This window comes from Dipteris shenzhenensis, chromosome 24 (assembly GCF_047967505.1).
Source record: "Dipteris shenzhenensis isolate YYH24624 ecotype China chromosome 24, Dip_SZ_1.0, whole genome shotgun sequence".
In the NCBI taxonomy this organism is placed as follows: Eukaryota; Viridiplantae; Streptophyta; class Polypodiopsida; order Gleicheniales; family Dipteridaceae; genus Dipteris; species Dipteris shenzhenensis.
Window position 1 is genome coordinate 34,739,363 of NC_141619.1, and position 14,836 is coordinate 34,754,198.

A 14,836-nucleotide genomic window follows, 5' to 3' on the forward strand; every position below is an offset into this window, starting at 1 on the left:
GATTAATCCCATATGCAATGAACTCAGTGCATAGTCCCTCGTGATCCTTCGCTCGGCCATTATGAAGTTTTATTACGGCATCCTTTACCCCTCCCCCCTAGTGAAGAGGGTGCAGGATGTGGGGCGTGACATGTGTGATAGGTTAGGGACTGGCTGATTTGGGATATCATGGAGTGTGCGTGCATAATCAAACCACACCTGAGTGTCAGTGAGTGGTGAGGGGGACCATACCTCTAGAAATCTCCGCCAAAAGTCCTTAGAGTTGTTACTGAACAGAATGTTCAGTAGCTCCTCCTCGTTCCGGCGCGCAAAGTCAAGTTTCTTCATGCGTACCAATCGACGGTACTCGCATAGCATCTCTGGTTCGCTCGGAAGATTGCTTTGGATTTGAATCTGAGCTGACGGCATAAAGCCTTACACTCATCATCGTACCAACTATTATAGGGTACGGTCCCAGGTGGTGGTGGGCGGGTGGAGCGGGTGGTGTGGGGGAAGGCGTGAAGAGCAGCCTCATGTAGTGAGCGGGTGACTAGGGCAGCACGGTCCTCTAATAGAGGTATAAAGTCAATGTATGCGAGAAGTATGTACAAATGGCCAAAGTAAGTAGGTGAGTAATCGCGATCAAAGCGTATATCATGGTAGGTGGAGTAAGAACTCAACAGGGTAGAAAGTGCTGTGCGGCAGGGGGTAGAAATGCTAAAGAAAAGATAGGTATGATCAGCCCCTGGAGGGAGAGGTGCTACGGTAAAGTCAGTGATGCGAGATGTGAAGGTAGGGGATCCCATGATGTAGTCCACAACATTTAAGCCTCCCCCATGTGGAAAGCACGTGAAGCCACCTGATGCAGGCCATCTGTCAAGAACATTATAAATAATGAGATCATGCATCCTGCCGAGGTCTAATAGGGCCTGCCCATAGGATGTGAACGGTCCTCATCTGTCAGCCGAAACTCGTAGCATACCTATTTCCTCAAGGTCAATGTCTAGTAGTAGAGTGGAATCATCCCTGAAGTCGGAGTGGTGCCTAACGAGTGCCTGTCCTCTTGTTGAAGTCCCCAACTAGAAGTCAACAATGGACTGATAAAGAGCAGCAAATGGGGATGTCTCATCCTCCCCTCGAATATCTCTGGCAAAGCGGGAGGTCTCGGGGGAAAAGTAGCAAACTGCAATAAACAAATCCCGGCTGTCCATGTGCCGAATCCGGATCCAGAGAAACCTGGAATGTGCATCTCTCTGCTCCACTAAGATGGCCCCCAAAAGTGTGGATCGGTAAAGGACTACGACTCCTCCTAACCCTCAAACCCCTCCAGTATCCCTCGTCTCATCTCTATAGGCAGACTCCATGTATACCCACTGACTACTGGTAGTGGGCGCTCTGGACTCTGATGTGTCTCTATATAAAAGACTATGTCATGACCTGTATAGGATTCCGAGAAGTTTCCTGGTTCTGACCATAAGGTACCATTACAGTTCCAAATGGTACAGGATAGGGTCTCTAATATCTGAGTCTCATAGACCCCGCCTCCCTATGCGGGAGGAGAGGTGGGTGCCCGACGGGGGCCTATAAGGGGTCGTCCATCTCGTACTACTGCCCACTTTCCCTCCTTGCGGGCTTGGTCCCGCTGCTGCAACAGAAAACGCCTCTCCTCAACCTGTAGTGGAGTGAGGTCCTCATCCATGGAGATCGTTGGCTGGTCTCGTAAGGCTGACCTACGACGTAATGCCGAAAGTCGTGCCTGGGCGTCATGGAACCGTATGATAAGGGGCTGGTTGGGATCCCTCCCAACCCGCCATGCTCTTTCAATCTTGTGCTTAGTCACCCCTAGAGTAGTGGCCATGAAGGCCATCGCATCTGCCAACGGTGAAGCCTCAGTGCGTGGGATCCCACGTACTCTGATGTTGAGAGCCTTGCTGGCTCTCTGCTGCTCCTCCAGGAGGGTAGAAATAGTTACCCTTGCAGGTTCCCGTTTGGCTACGTCGACCCATCTAGACGTCTCCTCGATGGCAGATTGCATGCTCGCAATTTGTGCCTCCACAGTTGGGGTGCTCCCTGGGACTGTACGTATAGCAGTGACTCCTATCGGAGCTGCGAGATCTCCTGTCTGAGCCCCTGAATAAGATTAGCTTGGTCTCGGATAGCCTAAGACTGCTCCTGTATGAGACGTGCCTGCTCCTGGGTGAAGCGTGTCTGCTCCTGTGCGAAGCGTGATAGCTCCCTCTCGCACTCTCGGATGCTATGAACCTCCATCAGCAAGTTCTCCCAAGCCTCTAATGGGTCAGCTCTTCCATGCTCTAGCGGAAACTGAAAGGACTATGGCATGAAAGTGTGCGGATGAGACTGGAGGCTGGGTGAGATGGGTGTGGTATGGAGATGATAGTGGCCTGGAGGAGGCGATCCCAGCACGGCGTGGGAACATGTGCTGACTGAGAGACAGAGGGGAGAAAAAGGTCGAGTAGTGCGGAACAGTGTATGACCCCTCCAAAGTAGGTGTCATAATTGGAGAGGAAACTGTAGCGGGAGAAGAAGGGAGAGATGGTGTCAGTGACAACCCCTCTATCTTAGGGGAGGGTGGAGCAATCGATGTCATGGGTAGGGGTATATCAGAGCCAGTAGCTGTAGCTGTAGAGGCTGTGGACGGAAGTGGAGCTGAAACTAGAACTAGGGCTGACGCTGAGGCTGGCGCTGAAGGTGAGGATGAGGATGTAGCTGAGACCGAAGCTGAGACTGAAGCTGGAATTGAAGCTGAAGCTGAGACTGAAGCTGAGACAGAGGTGGACCCCGCCTTTGCTTTGTTGTCAACTCCGAGTCCACTGCGGTTGTCGCGTGTGTGCTACATTATCACCCCGATGTTGTGGGTTGTGGTTAATTCTAAAAGGAATAGGTGAGGTGGCCTATAGATTGGAGTTACCACCTGGTTATAAGGTGCACCCAGTGCTTCAGGTTTCTCATATAAAACAGGTTTTGCACCCAAGTGACTCAGTAATAATCAAGGGTATATCATAATGCAAGGTGCAATCCAACAAGAATCCTAGACCGAGGAATAATGCAAGTATGCAATCGAAAGATACCCATAGTGTTGGTTGCATGGCATGGTTTACTTCTATCTGAGGTGACTTGGGAATCCATGTACCAGATGCGGGCATTTCCTGATTTCATAATCAAGGATGTTGATGCCTGAAGAAGAGGGAAGGAATGCTATGCTCAAGTTGAGGTAGCGTGACCTTGTAAGGGTCAATCGGCGTTATCTTTTAGGTGACCAACATTTGCATTGTATATGTGTCCCGCTTCATGTATATGGTCATAAGACTCAATGCCAAGGTCATCGGTGAGGATGAATGGGATGGGGGCTAAGGCCAAAGGGCTAGGTTCACCTAAATGTGAAAATTGCCTAGGGACAAGTGGATTAATTGTATATCCCAAGGTGGTTGGTTGAGCTCTTAGGATGGAGATCGGCTTGATGGTGTGCATCCTTCCCTGCCTCCAACCTTCCCAGTCACATCATTTCTCTCCCATATGTGTTGCATGAGACAATGGAGTGGGGAGACTCCATTTCCCAAAGATCGACTAGTCTAATCCACTACTATCCCAGTTTGGATAGGACTACCAGATTTACCCTTTTCTCTTGTCCCTCAACAAGCAGCTAATCTTTGCAAAAGCCTAGGTGAAGTAGTTGGGGTAGAAAAGAACAATTCATCAATCCTAGTGGGAACCCACAGGTATGTGTAAAATTGGATGTTGCTGAGGTGCTCCCTGAAGCACTCCAAAATTTAAAAAATAGGGAAATTATACGTGCCAAGAGGATGGATAAACTTAGAGATGAGCTGGAAATTTTGGAAAAAAAATCCAGACAATAGGATACTCAAGTCCAGATTTTGCTTCTGGAAAAACAAAAAAGAGATAAGGCAACAAGAGCATAGTAAAATTAGGGAAGCTAAAATCTATTTCAAAGAATGGGAAGGTTGATAAACGAACTATAGAAAATTTCAAACTTATTAGAAGGAAAAGGCTCCAAGAGGAAATTCCTTTCCTCAAAAAAGGGAATGGCACAATAGTAGCTGAATCTAATGAAGAGAACATGGAAATCATTTTTTAACATTTTCAGGTCTTGCTTAGTACAACTAGTAAGAACAATGATGGAATTCTAGACGACTAAATGCAAACAGGCCAAAAAGGGTGTGCAGTACCCAGTTTTGACAGATTGCAGTTGGACAATGATTTGTCCTTATAGGAACTCAAAGAATATATATTCTCCATGGCAGATGGGAAGACCCCCAGTGAAGATGGCGAATTTTAATAAGTGCTTCTGGGACTACACTGTAGGTCCATGTCTATTGAAGGTTTGAAATGAAAGTCTAACTCTAGAACAGTTGCCTTTTCATTTAAATGGTGGAGTTATTAAACTCATGCCTAAAGAGAGGGGGATAAATATGAGTTAAGAAATTGGAGGCCTCTTACAATGTTAAATTGCAGTTATAAGATACTTGCTAAAGCTTTAGCTCTAAGGCTCCTATAGGAGCAAAAAGGGTTTATTAAAAGAAGACAACTTCTTGAAGCAATCATTAATTTGTGGGAAGGCTGTGAGTATGCAAAAGAAACACATCACGTCATATTCTTTCTTAAGATAGACTTTGACAAGGCTTATGACAGATTGGACTGGGACTTCTTAGTTCAATCTCTGCAAGACACCAGATTGGGCAAGAAATTCACCTCCTTTGTCAAACTACTACTCTCCAATGCATTGTGTTAATGGGGAAATGACCAAACCTTTTCTACTGAAACAAGTCGAACTACATTCAAGGGGCCTGCCGAGAGCAATAAATATGTGAAACCCTCACAATTTGACGCAGAAATCGCAATGTAGTGGCTGGAGCCCCACGATCAGCGCTACAAGCCTGGGCCGATATTAATCCTTGATGGTGATATGCCTTTTAGTGGAAACCACCAAGATATTCCAGGCAGCCCATGCGCTAACCCCCACACCGCCATGCAAATAGTAGCCAATCAAAAAAGAAGACTATTAAAATTTTAAGGAATGCTGCATTTTTCTCATTCACTCGAAGTGTATACTAAGACCTCCCCATTTGGGGCAGGCCAAAAACCAATTAGACCGGGCTGTCCCCTGGCACCCTCACTCTTTTCAATTTCTGTTGATGCACTGGGCTGGCTTCTTCAAGAGCAAATTGACTAGGGGGTCTCTTAGAGACATTGAACACCCATCTAGCAAACAACTCGTTAATCAGCAATTTGCAAATGACACAAACCTTACTCTGAGGAATTCTCCTCAAGATTTAATTGTGGCCCTTGAATGCTTGGACACCTTCTGCTTAGCCTCTGGCTCCATAGTAAATCACTCCAAAACTGGGTATGCAGTTCTGTCAGGCAGAGATCATATTATATTGAGCAGCTAGGGTGTCAAAAATTTCCAAAGGTATGGTTTTCATACTTTTGGTTATACCTATGGGTTTTGATGTCTCTATGAAATACAGGTGGGATTAGTTACCGAACAGATTTAGAGGAAAACTTGAGAGATGGAGAGACTTCCAAGCTAACTTGGCTGGAAGAAGAGCGGTATTGAATCATTGTGTTACCCTATATCCATTTTCTTTTCTTTCTTGCTAGCGCCTCCAAAAATTGGTTTAGAGAAATTTATAAGGTTGTGCAGATCTTTTCTTTCGGGAGGTACGCGTACTAGAAGGGTGATTTCCAAGGTAGAATGTCTTTTTGTACAAGACCAAAAGCGGAAGATGGACTGTGGATAATTGACATCCAACAGGCAGCCTACAAACTGGCTGCCACTTGGGTGATCAAAGCAATAATGCAACTTGATTTGGACTGGGCAAGCCTCCTTCTTAAGAACTACAACTATGTCAGACCTTTGTAAGTATGCTATTGGAAAAAAAAAAAAAACCAAGACGCTCTGTCATTTCCAATGAGCCCTGTCAGACCAAGGAGAGTCAGTTGTGGAAATCTCTGTGGTATGCTTTTGAACAAATAAAGTGTCAGATAGTATTCTTTGGTAAGGGAGCATTCATGGGGCTAGACTCTATTTGGGTTTCTGTTTTCTTCAATCAATGATGATATATTCAAACCATGGGTGCTTTTTAAAAAAGGATTACATACGTGGCAACAGCTGGCAACAGCTACGGCACAAAAATGATTTCAAATGGAAGAATTGGCAGGAACTCAGGTTAGAGTTCAGACTCTCAAACCAGGATCAAAGATTGGTCATGAGCAAAAGTCAACTATGGCAGCAAGACCTCACTTGGAGAGGAGAAATGTCCAGAACTTCTCAAAAGAATTTAGTTGAGTTGGGAGCTCCCTTCTTCTTCCTATCCCAATGTCTTATAATGACATAGAGGACATTGTTAGAACCCTCAATATTAAATGGAAAGTGACAGACAATAAACTAAAATGGCAGCACAAATTTCTTCTCATTTGGGAGAAGGCAATCCAAGAAAATTTTTCTACCCCCCTTTGGTTTATCCTCCACAAGGCAGTTTGGACTAGCTTCAGAAAGATAGGTAAAGGTTCTGGTTTTTGTAAAAGATGCCCCGCACTTAAAGAGGATGTCTTTCGCTTGTTTATCAATTGCCCTGGTGCTAGAAAGGTTTGGAAGTTTGTGCAGATTCAGGTTGGTAAGCCTATAAATTGGAAAGCAATTCTGTTGAGTGACTCTTTAAGAATGTCTATGCCTCATGGATTGTCCTAAGAGCTCATGCACTTTGGTTTTGCCAAAAATGCCTTTCAATTTCAAGATGAGTATGTCAATGCTATTGATGCTTTTTCACCATGGTTTAGCAGGAATGCATTCCTTTTTCAAAAGTAAGCTCTACAAATTCATTACTAATATGCCTACATCTTGTTTTCTCAGGCTAAGCTGCTCCTCGATCAGGAAATTTTGGATTACAATGATGCTCCGTCTCAGTTGTTGCAGGAAGAAGTGGAGGAACGCCACAAAGCTTTTAACAGCCGCAAATCTCTTATTGAGAGCCTCCAGAATCAAGCTATTCCCCCCTATTTCCTGTCAAAGAGAAAACCTTTGAAGCCGTTTCATCTCCTGGGTTCCATGATGATCCTGGCATAGATAGCACCTGTTCTGCCACAGGATTTTGTCTGTTTTGGTTACAAGATCTCTCTTGCTGACACTCTTTTGGAATATACAGGCTGTATGGAACTTTATTATACAAATCCCTTATTAATGTAAATACAAATCAATTTCCTGCCCCCCCTCCAAAAAAAAAAAAAAAAAAGTATCCCAGGGTGGGGTAAAAGAGTGCATCAAGGGAAGGCCCTAACAAGTGAACATGTGGCATCTAGATTCATCTAAGGAATTGGGGCCTTGTAGCAAAAACCAGAAATGTACATCGAGATAAAAACCTTATGTGAGGTTCCGTGTTGCAAAGGATGGCAGGGGAATAATTTCAGTGCCACCGCCCTTAATGTATCATTACGGGGTCAGTCAGCCTCAACGTAGGCATAACAATATTTTTATCAAATCCCATTGTCCAACCATCCAGATTCTTAAAATGTCCTTACAAATGTACCACAATCTTGTATTTTAAGATAAATCATCCCTTTCTCTTCATCAGAGTTCATTCATACTTCTTTTCTACTCCTTTGAAATAATTAATCAATGGATCTTAAACAGGTATGGGTACTAACATTTCAGACATAGATTTCAAAAGTAAAGTTATTTTGATTCTCAGATTGGGAATACAACAATGCACCAACATGTACCTGTAATGTTGCAGACCAAAGACCTGTCCGTGCAGTCTGTATGCGAGCATGAACCTTTGGATAAGCAAAAGTGGCACTTAAGCCAACTAGAGCAGAAACTCCACGAGCAAGGCCCAAGACATAGGCAGGAACCCCTTCCCATTTCAACGCTGCTGTCATCAAAGACCCAAAGCTGAACAGAAAAAAGGCAGCGTGACTGAATGAGCTTTACAACTAATGTGATAACAGCCTGCTTAATTATGTCCTCTTTAACTATGTTTGAGGTAGAGAATCCGGTAAAGTAAGAGGGCATAATCAATATTCAATAAAGTCTTTAGCAGTCAAGAAGCCACATGAGAAGGATAACAAACCTCAGAACTGTGAAATAGAGCATGGCAAGTGCCAAAGCTGCCAGTAACATTTCTTGCCTTGCGTACACTTTCAAACCTTCCAGAATATCAGTATGCAGGATTTTTTCACGAATATATGTACACCATGTACTCATTATTTTCCACATTCTCTGGGTAGAACAAATACCAAAATGCAATGCTTCATCATCTTGTCGGAAATTAATTTCCCCTTCCTCAAACTCTTCTAGATTCCCATTTAGCGAATTTATTCCACGGATATGGGTAGGAGAGACTATGCTTTCTTGTGAAACATTTGATACATCCTGAAGTTCCTGACCAACCACCACGTAAGTAGCCTCATCACGTGAAGTCCTCCTTTGATGAAGTTCAGGATTCCTATAATATACTGATAACAAGAAGTAGTATTCAAAGCCAATGGATACTACATTCCACACAGATATCAAGATAGCAGCTGCCAGCACGGACAAAGAGCTCATTATGATTCCCACAAGCACTGGAGCCAGTAGTTTGCAGCTTAGGTCAATGCCTCGCATGACAGAGTTCATTTCTGCAAGTGTCACCATCCGTTTACCTTCTGAGAGAGCAAGTACCCTAGAACAAAAATTCAGAAACACTAAATGTAATTAGAATTGTTGGCTACGGAGTTTGAATAAATTAAGCATGTGTCAATAAAACATTCATGCTACTCTAACCTAAGATTAAATTCATTTGGGATTCTTTAAGCTATCGATGTGACAGTTCAACTATTTGATGACGCTTAAGGATCCACGTTTGAGTCTTGCCAACGTATTATCCTTGACTTGCAATAGTTCCTTCCTTATTCCAACTTTCTTGTCCCTTTGTCAATTGTATCCTCTAGCCTATTCAACTTCCATTGTATCAATGTAATAAAGTGGTATATGTTCTTTGTAGCAAATGTGAGTAGTACCGCAATGTCTCAGAAGTACTAGGTCCGCTGGCCAGCTAAGAATGGATAGGAGAGTCTCGTCGGAGAATGGCTCCAGCAAAGGGTAGCGTCACTAAGAGAAAACACATGCTAATCAGCAGATAAATTCAAATCGAATTCAGAAGAGAAGGAGATGGCCTCCTCTAGCGATGGCGGCCCGGATAAGGCTTCCCCCTCTAGCTATGGCGGTTCTTATAAGGCTTCCCCCTCCAGTGCACCCAAAGGATCTTCTCCTCGTTCCACCAGCCCCTATCCCATCAGTCTAGTCCCTATCAATCTTGAGTCTCATTAGGGAGACATCACTAGTCCTTTGGATACTGACATGCAGGTAGCCAGTTCATGATAAGAGTGACGCGCCACTCCTAGCCTTCACCCTCCATCTGAAAGAAAGCGACATACTGCAACTCCTGAAAGGAGACAAGAAGATGCTCTTCGAAAACTTCTTGCATAGTCCAAAACAAAGCCACCCAACATCAACTTTTTCAGTGGTGGTCAGAACAAGGACAAGGCTCAAGAGCCTCAGTTTGTCGCCTTCGATGCAAAAGATCTTCGCTCCAATGGCACCCCCAGTGCACCTGAGCCCGAAAGGGAACATCGTGCCGGAGCTGCCGAAAAACACATATGCTAGTGCTGTCAGCGAAGGTGGTAGAAGCCTCTTCAAGGCCCCGTCACTCCCAAAACAATCTGCCTTGGAAAAGCTTACCTTACGGGCCAGGAGAATCTTCGGCGAACCCTCAACCACAAGCGTAGAGCCAACAAAGCTCCCTTCCTCCTCTGGTACAAATGGTCCAAAGGCTCCAAAGCCTAGCAAATGTAAACTCCCGACAGTCAAGGTTCACAACGGGTTGCTTAATGAAATGACAAAGTGCTTTGCTCATGCACAGTAGTAGGCTACATTCACGGTCCTAGACCACCAGCATTATTTCTTGAAGGATGGGTTCGCAACTTTTGGTCTCACAAAGGTCTTGTAGTTACGACCATACGTTTTCTCAGAAATTGATACATTGTGTTCATCTTCGAAAAGCCCGATATGGCCACAGAAGTTGTTCAGAAAGGAACATGGACGATTAGGAATCAACCCCTCTCAGTACAGCTTTGGGAACCTTCGTTTAATCCAGACTCCCCCCCTTCCTCCAAAGCCCCTATCTGGGTTGAATTCCTTGACCTCCCGCTCTCCCTTTTCCCTCAAATTGAGACCCTTTGCACATCTCTGGGTCAATTCCTTGGAGTAGAAATGGAGAAGTTTATCAGTCCAAGAGGCAACCCCCAAGCTTGTGTCCTTATGGACCTAGCCTCTGACCCCCTAGTGCTGTCCAGATCCTTGATGGAGATGGTGCAGAACTTATTCAAAAAATTTTCTTCAAAAACATATCCAATTCTTGTTTCCTTTGTGGCATGGGAGGCCATTTTATCAAAGATTGCCTTGCTAGAAATAATCGAAAGATGAAAAGACTAGAGCCCACCAAGCAGGAACCGCAGGAACCTCAAGAACCCATGGCCCCAACTAAAGAACCTGCTGATGTCCCTCCCAAAGAACATATTGGGGAACAAAGCAAAGAAACCTCTAAGCCTAATGAGAACAGAGGAGGTGAAGCAGAAGGTAACGATAAAGAGGTCACTACTGACATTGAAGATAAGATGGATGATGTTACACTCCCTTTATTCTTTCACTATTCCGTCGAATTACGGACAATACAAAGTCACATGTCTCTCTTTTCGTTTCGTCAATCGAGGGTAAGACAAATCACAGGCGCTGGCATCCCGAATATCCTCCCAGCCTATCTCATGGATGGCATGCTCACAAAGATACGTAATTCATTTCTTCATGCCTATCCACAAGCCCACAATTCCCTAGATGGTTCCCTCTGCCACATGTCATCATTCTAGACCTTTAGCTTGGTACACCATTTACCCCTCTCTTGGGGCATAATTAAAACATTTGCCCCTTGGCATTTTTTTTACACATTTAGGTGCACCTAGGCCTGAGCACTCAGAACCACCTAGTCAATGCCAATACACCCTCACCTAGGACCTTGGCAGTTACTTCCCTTGACCATTTTATTTAGGCACATAAAATATTACAGAAGTCGGTCATCTAAGAGAAAATGCCCACCGATCTTTCCGAGGTCATGCTATCTCGGCTAGAGCATAACATTCCTTCCCTCTTCAAGCATGAGCGTCCTCGATGATGAAATCTGGGAACACTCTTCGTAACTGGTATACGGATTCCCAGGTAGCTTCCGATAGAGGTAGACCATGCCATGCAACCAACATCGTGGGTATCTTCTGATTGCGCACTTGCATTGTTCCTCGGTTCACGATTCTTGTTGGTTTGCGTCTTGCATTATCCTCTATCTCCTGAAACAAAACAACACCTTTGATTAGTAAGTCACCAGTATGCAAAAATTTCTTTAAACGAGAAACATGAAACACTGGGTGCACCTTACACCCCGGTGGTAATTCTAATTTATAGGCTACCTTGCCTATTCTTTTTAGAATTAACCATGGCCCACAATATCGAGGTCATAACTTAGCACACTCTCCTGCAGTCAAAGACTTAGAGTGCGAAGGAACTCTGAGAAAAACTTTTTCTCCTTCCTTAAATTCTCTAGTGGATCGGTTCTCATCCGCATACACCTTAGCTCTATCCATAGCTTGGCGGATGTTAGCTCTCGCAAGTGCTAGCATCTCCCGCATCTGAACCACAAAGTTCGCGGCACTAGGCACTTTCTGAGGTACTCCAACTATAGTTGGATTTGCTGGTCTATAACCATAGTTCAGCTCAAACGGACTGAACCCTGTAGAGGAATGTTTTCTATCATTGTAGGCAAACTCCAACAATGGCAACCACTTGTCCCATGTATGTTGCCTCAATGACACATATGCTCTAAGCATATCCTCTAAAATTTGGTTGATTCTTTCCGTCTGACCATCCGTTTCTGGATGATCCCCACTACTCATTCCCAACTCAGTCCTTAGTCAGATATTATCATACTGGCCGTGCGACGGTCTTTGTTCACTGGACAATCTTTCCACCAATGTCGCTGAAGGCAGCCGAAGCACAATCCTTCTTTTCTAGCTTTTTCTTTTTGCTCAAGGGTCAACGAGGACTTTGACCAAGCCCGGGCTGCCATTGGAGTTACTTTCCTTTTCACCCCAACGGTGGTACTTGTCTTTGCTGGTCCCTCAACCGGCTTCACCTGCTTGGTTTGGCCACTTGGCTACGAGACACTTGTCTTTGAAGTCCATTTCCTCTGAAATCCCCCTTTTCTCGGGTACTCATGCTGAGTCCCTGCCTGCACAAACCCACTAGGCCTGCCTCTGGCATCCTCATAGTTTAGGGCTACTGCAAAAGATTCATCTAATATAGTCACATATTTAGCCCGAACTTCCATTTTAATCTTGTCGTTCAGTCCATAGATATAGTCTTTCAACTGAACCGACATCGGGAGAGGGTCTGTTATTTTCATAACACATTCCCTGAACTTGTCAGTGTACTCTGCCACCGACAAATTCCTCTGGCGAAGGTTTCTGTAAGCATCCCAAGCTCGGGACTCTTCGTCAGGTGGAAGAAAGTATTTCTTAAATTCAGCCTTAAACCCTTCCCAGGTGGTAGGGGCAACCTGATCTTTCTGTTGCTTTATCCACCATCTATCCGCTGCCTCAATAAACAGGTGAGTGGTCTCGCGGATTTTCTTTAGATCAGATCTGATTTCACAAATGGCGAAGGCTTCTTCCCACTTGTGTAACCAAACCTCGATCACATCAGAACTGCGCTCGGTCATCCGACCAGCAAACTTCTCCGGTCTATAGTTGGCAATATTAGGTACCTTGACCTTCGCACGCTCTGATGAGGGTATACTGGGCTCTAGCTCTGTTGGAGCTTTGCCCTTTTCATTTCTAGATGGTCTAGCCGACAAGGCTTGCACCATCTCTCTAATTTCATTTTGACCAGCGTTCACTTGAAGCTGCTGGTTCATAATCTGTTGTAAAGCATCTTCTAATACAGAAATTCTACCCACCAGAGTAGGTGTTGTGTGATGGGACATTTCTTGCGTAGACCGCGCTCTAGATTCACCAGGATTTACCCTGGAATCTTGTCCCTCTGCCTCCATTCTTTCAAAAGGGAAAATAGTTTTTTTTTTTTTTCACTTCAAATTCCCCTTTGCTGTACAGGAATAAATCGACTGCAAACTGAAAAATCTGCGCCACCAACCAAGGCACTTACCCAGCTATTCGCTTCTCTTTCAAAATCAGCTTGCTGTCTGTTTCGGAATCAGCCTCAATGCTCACAGGCTTTTTCGTCGACCGAACCAAAAAAAATGCGTGGCTTCTAATTGTCGCACATTACAGGACTGATAAGCCGGTACTCGTAGACTATTGCCTTTTCCACAAACTTGCATCAAGGCTAACCGCAGCCTCTTTGGAACTCAAGCTGCAAGGCCACAGACCCGTCCATCGTCAGCCTACCCTGCTATTTTCATAGGCTCCCAACCCCGTGCGTCGCCCATCGCCACGTATAGCCTCTGTTTCGCAGATTTTTTCACCCAGCCCCACATGTCACGTCTATTCAGAACGTAATCGGCGAAATGTTTTCTGCGAAGTCTTCCAGCGCAGTCTGCCCACTATTTCGCCGTCCGCTGTCCGTTGGCCGTACTTAGCTCTGATACCAAATGTTACACTCCCTTTATTCTTTCACTATTCCGTCGAATTACGGACAATACAAAGTCACATGTCTCTCTTTTCGTTTCGTCAATCAAGGGTAAGACAAATCACAGGCGCTGGCATCCCGAATATCCTCCCAGCCTATCTCATGGATGGCATGCTCACAAAGATACGTAATTCATTCCTTCATGCCTATCCACAAGCCCACAATTCCCTAGATGGTTCCCTCTGCCACATGTCATCATTCTAGACCTTTAGCTTGGTACACCATTTACCCCTCTCTTGGGGCACAATTAAAACATTTGCCCCTTGGCATTTTTTTAACACATTTAGGTGCACCTAGGCCTGAGCACTCAGAACCACCTAGTCGATGCCAATACACCCTCACCTAGGACCTTGGCAGTTACTTCCCTTGACCATTTTATATACGCACATAAAATATTACAGAAGTCGGTCATCTAAGAGAAAATGCCCACCAATCTTTCCGAGGTCATGCTATCTCGGCTAGAGCATAACAGATGATAGCTCAGGAGAAGAAGAATTTGTTGCTGCTACCCAAGATTTTGAGGCGCAACTAGAACAAGCTGAACACGAAACAATTGATAAGGAAGATCCCCCTTCTACAATTGTCAAATGTAGAAAAGCAAACAGGTTGGGAAAAGCCAAGCCACAACTTGAGGAGGGAAATGTTAGAGGGAAGGAACTCAGCTCAATAGAAAGAGAAAAAAGAAGAATGTCAAGAGCTTTTGCTTTATCTCCTCAGAACAGCCCAGTTAGCTTCAAGAAGAAGCAGAATAAAAAGCTCCCAATGATGCAAGACATCTTCACTTTCCTAAGTGTAAATGTCCAGGGTTTAACAAATGATCTCAAACCTGCTATTCTTAAAACATGGTTAGGATCAAAAGGCCTTAGACCGGATTTTCTAGCTCTATAGGAGGTTAAAGCCTCAGGGACTAAACTGCGTTGGCAGCTCAGTCAAATTGGTGACAAAAGACAGTGGTTTTGCACTAACCATGAAGAAGGGAGAGGCGGCGCAGTTCTAGGAGTAGCAGCTCATCCCACCTAGGCAATCACTCGTCCTCTCGCCACTTTTGAAACTTTTGGAATAGGAATAGAATTTTGCCATCCTCGGTTGAAT

General features: G+C 44.7%; 1 protein-coding gene across 2 annotated transcripts in view; it reads right to left on the bottom strand.

Annotated features, from left to right (window-relative positions):
• Positions 1-14,836, bottom strand: part of LOC147886534 (solute carrier family 40 member 1-like) — a 59,499-nt gene that overhangs the window by 19,842 nt on the left and 24,821 nt on the right. For both annotated transcript variants that reach the window (XM_087395440.1, XM_087395441.1), the window contains exons 4-5: positions 8,088-8,678; positions 7,738-7,909 (exon numbers count right to left, since the gene is read on the bottom strand). In XM_087395440.1, the coding sequence (XP_087251566.1) occupies positions 7,738-7,909; positions 8,088-8,678 (763 nt within the window). The remainder of the gene's footprint in view (positions 1-7,737; positions 7,910-8,087; positions 8,679-14,836) is intronic.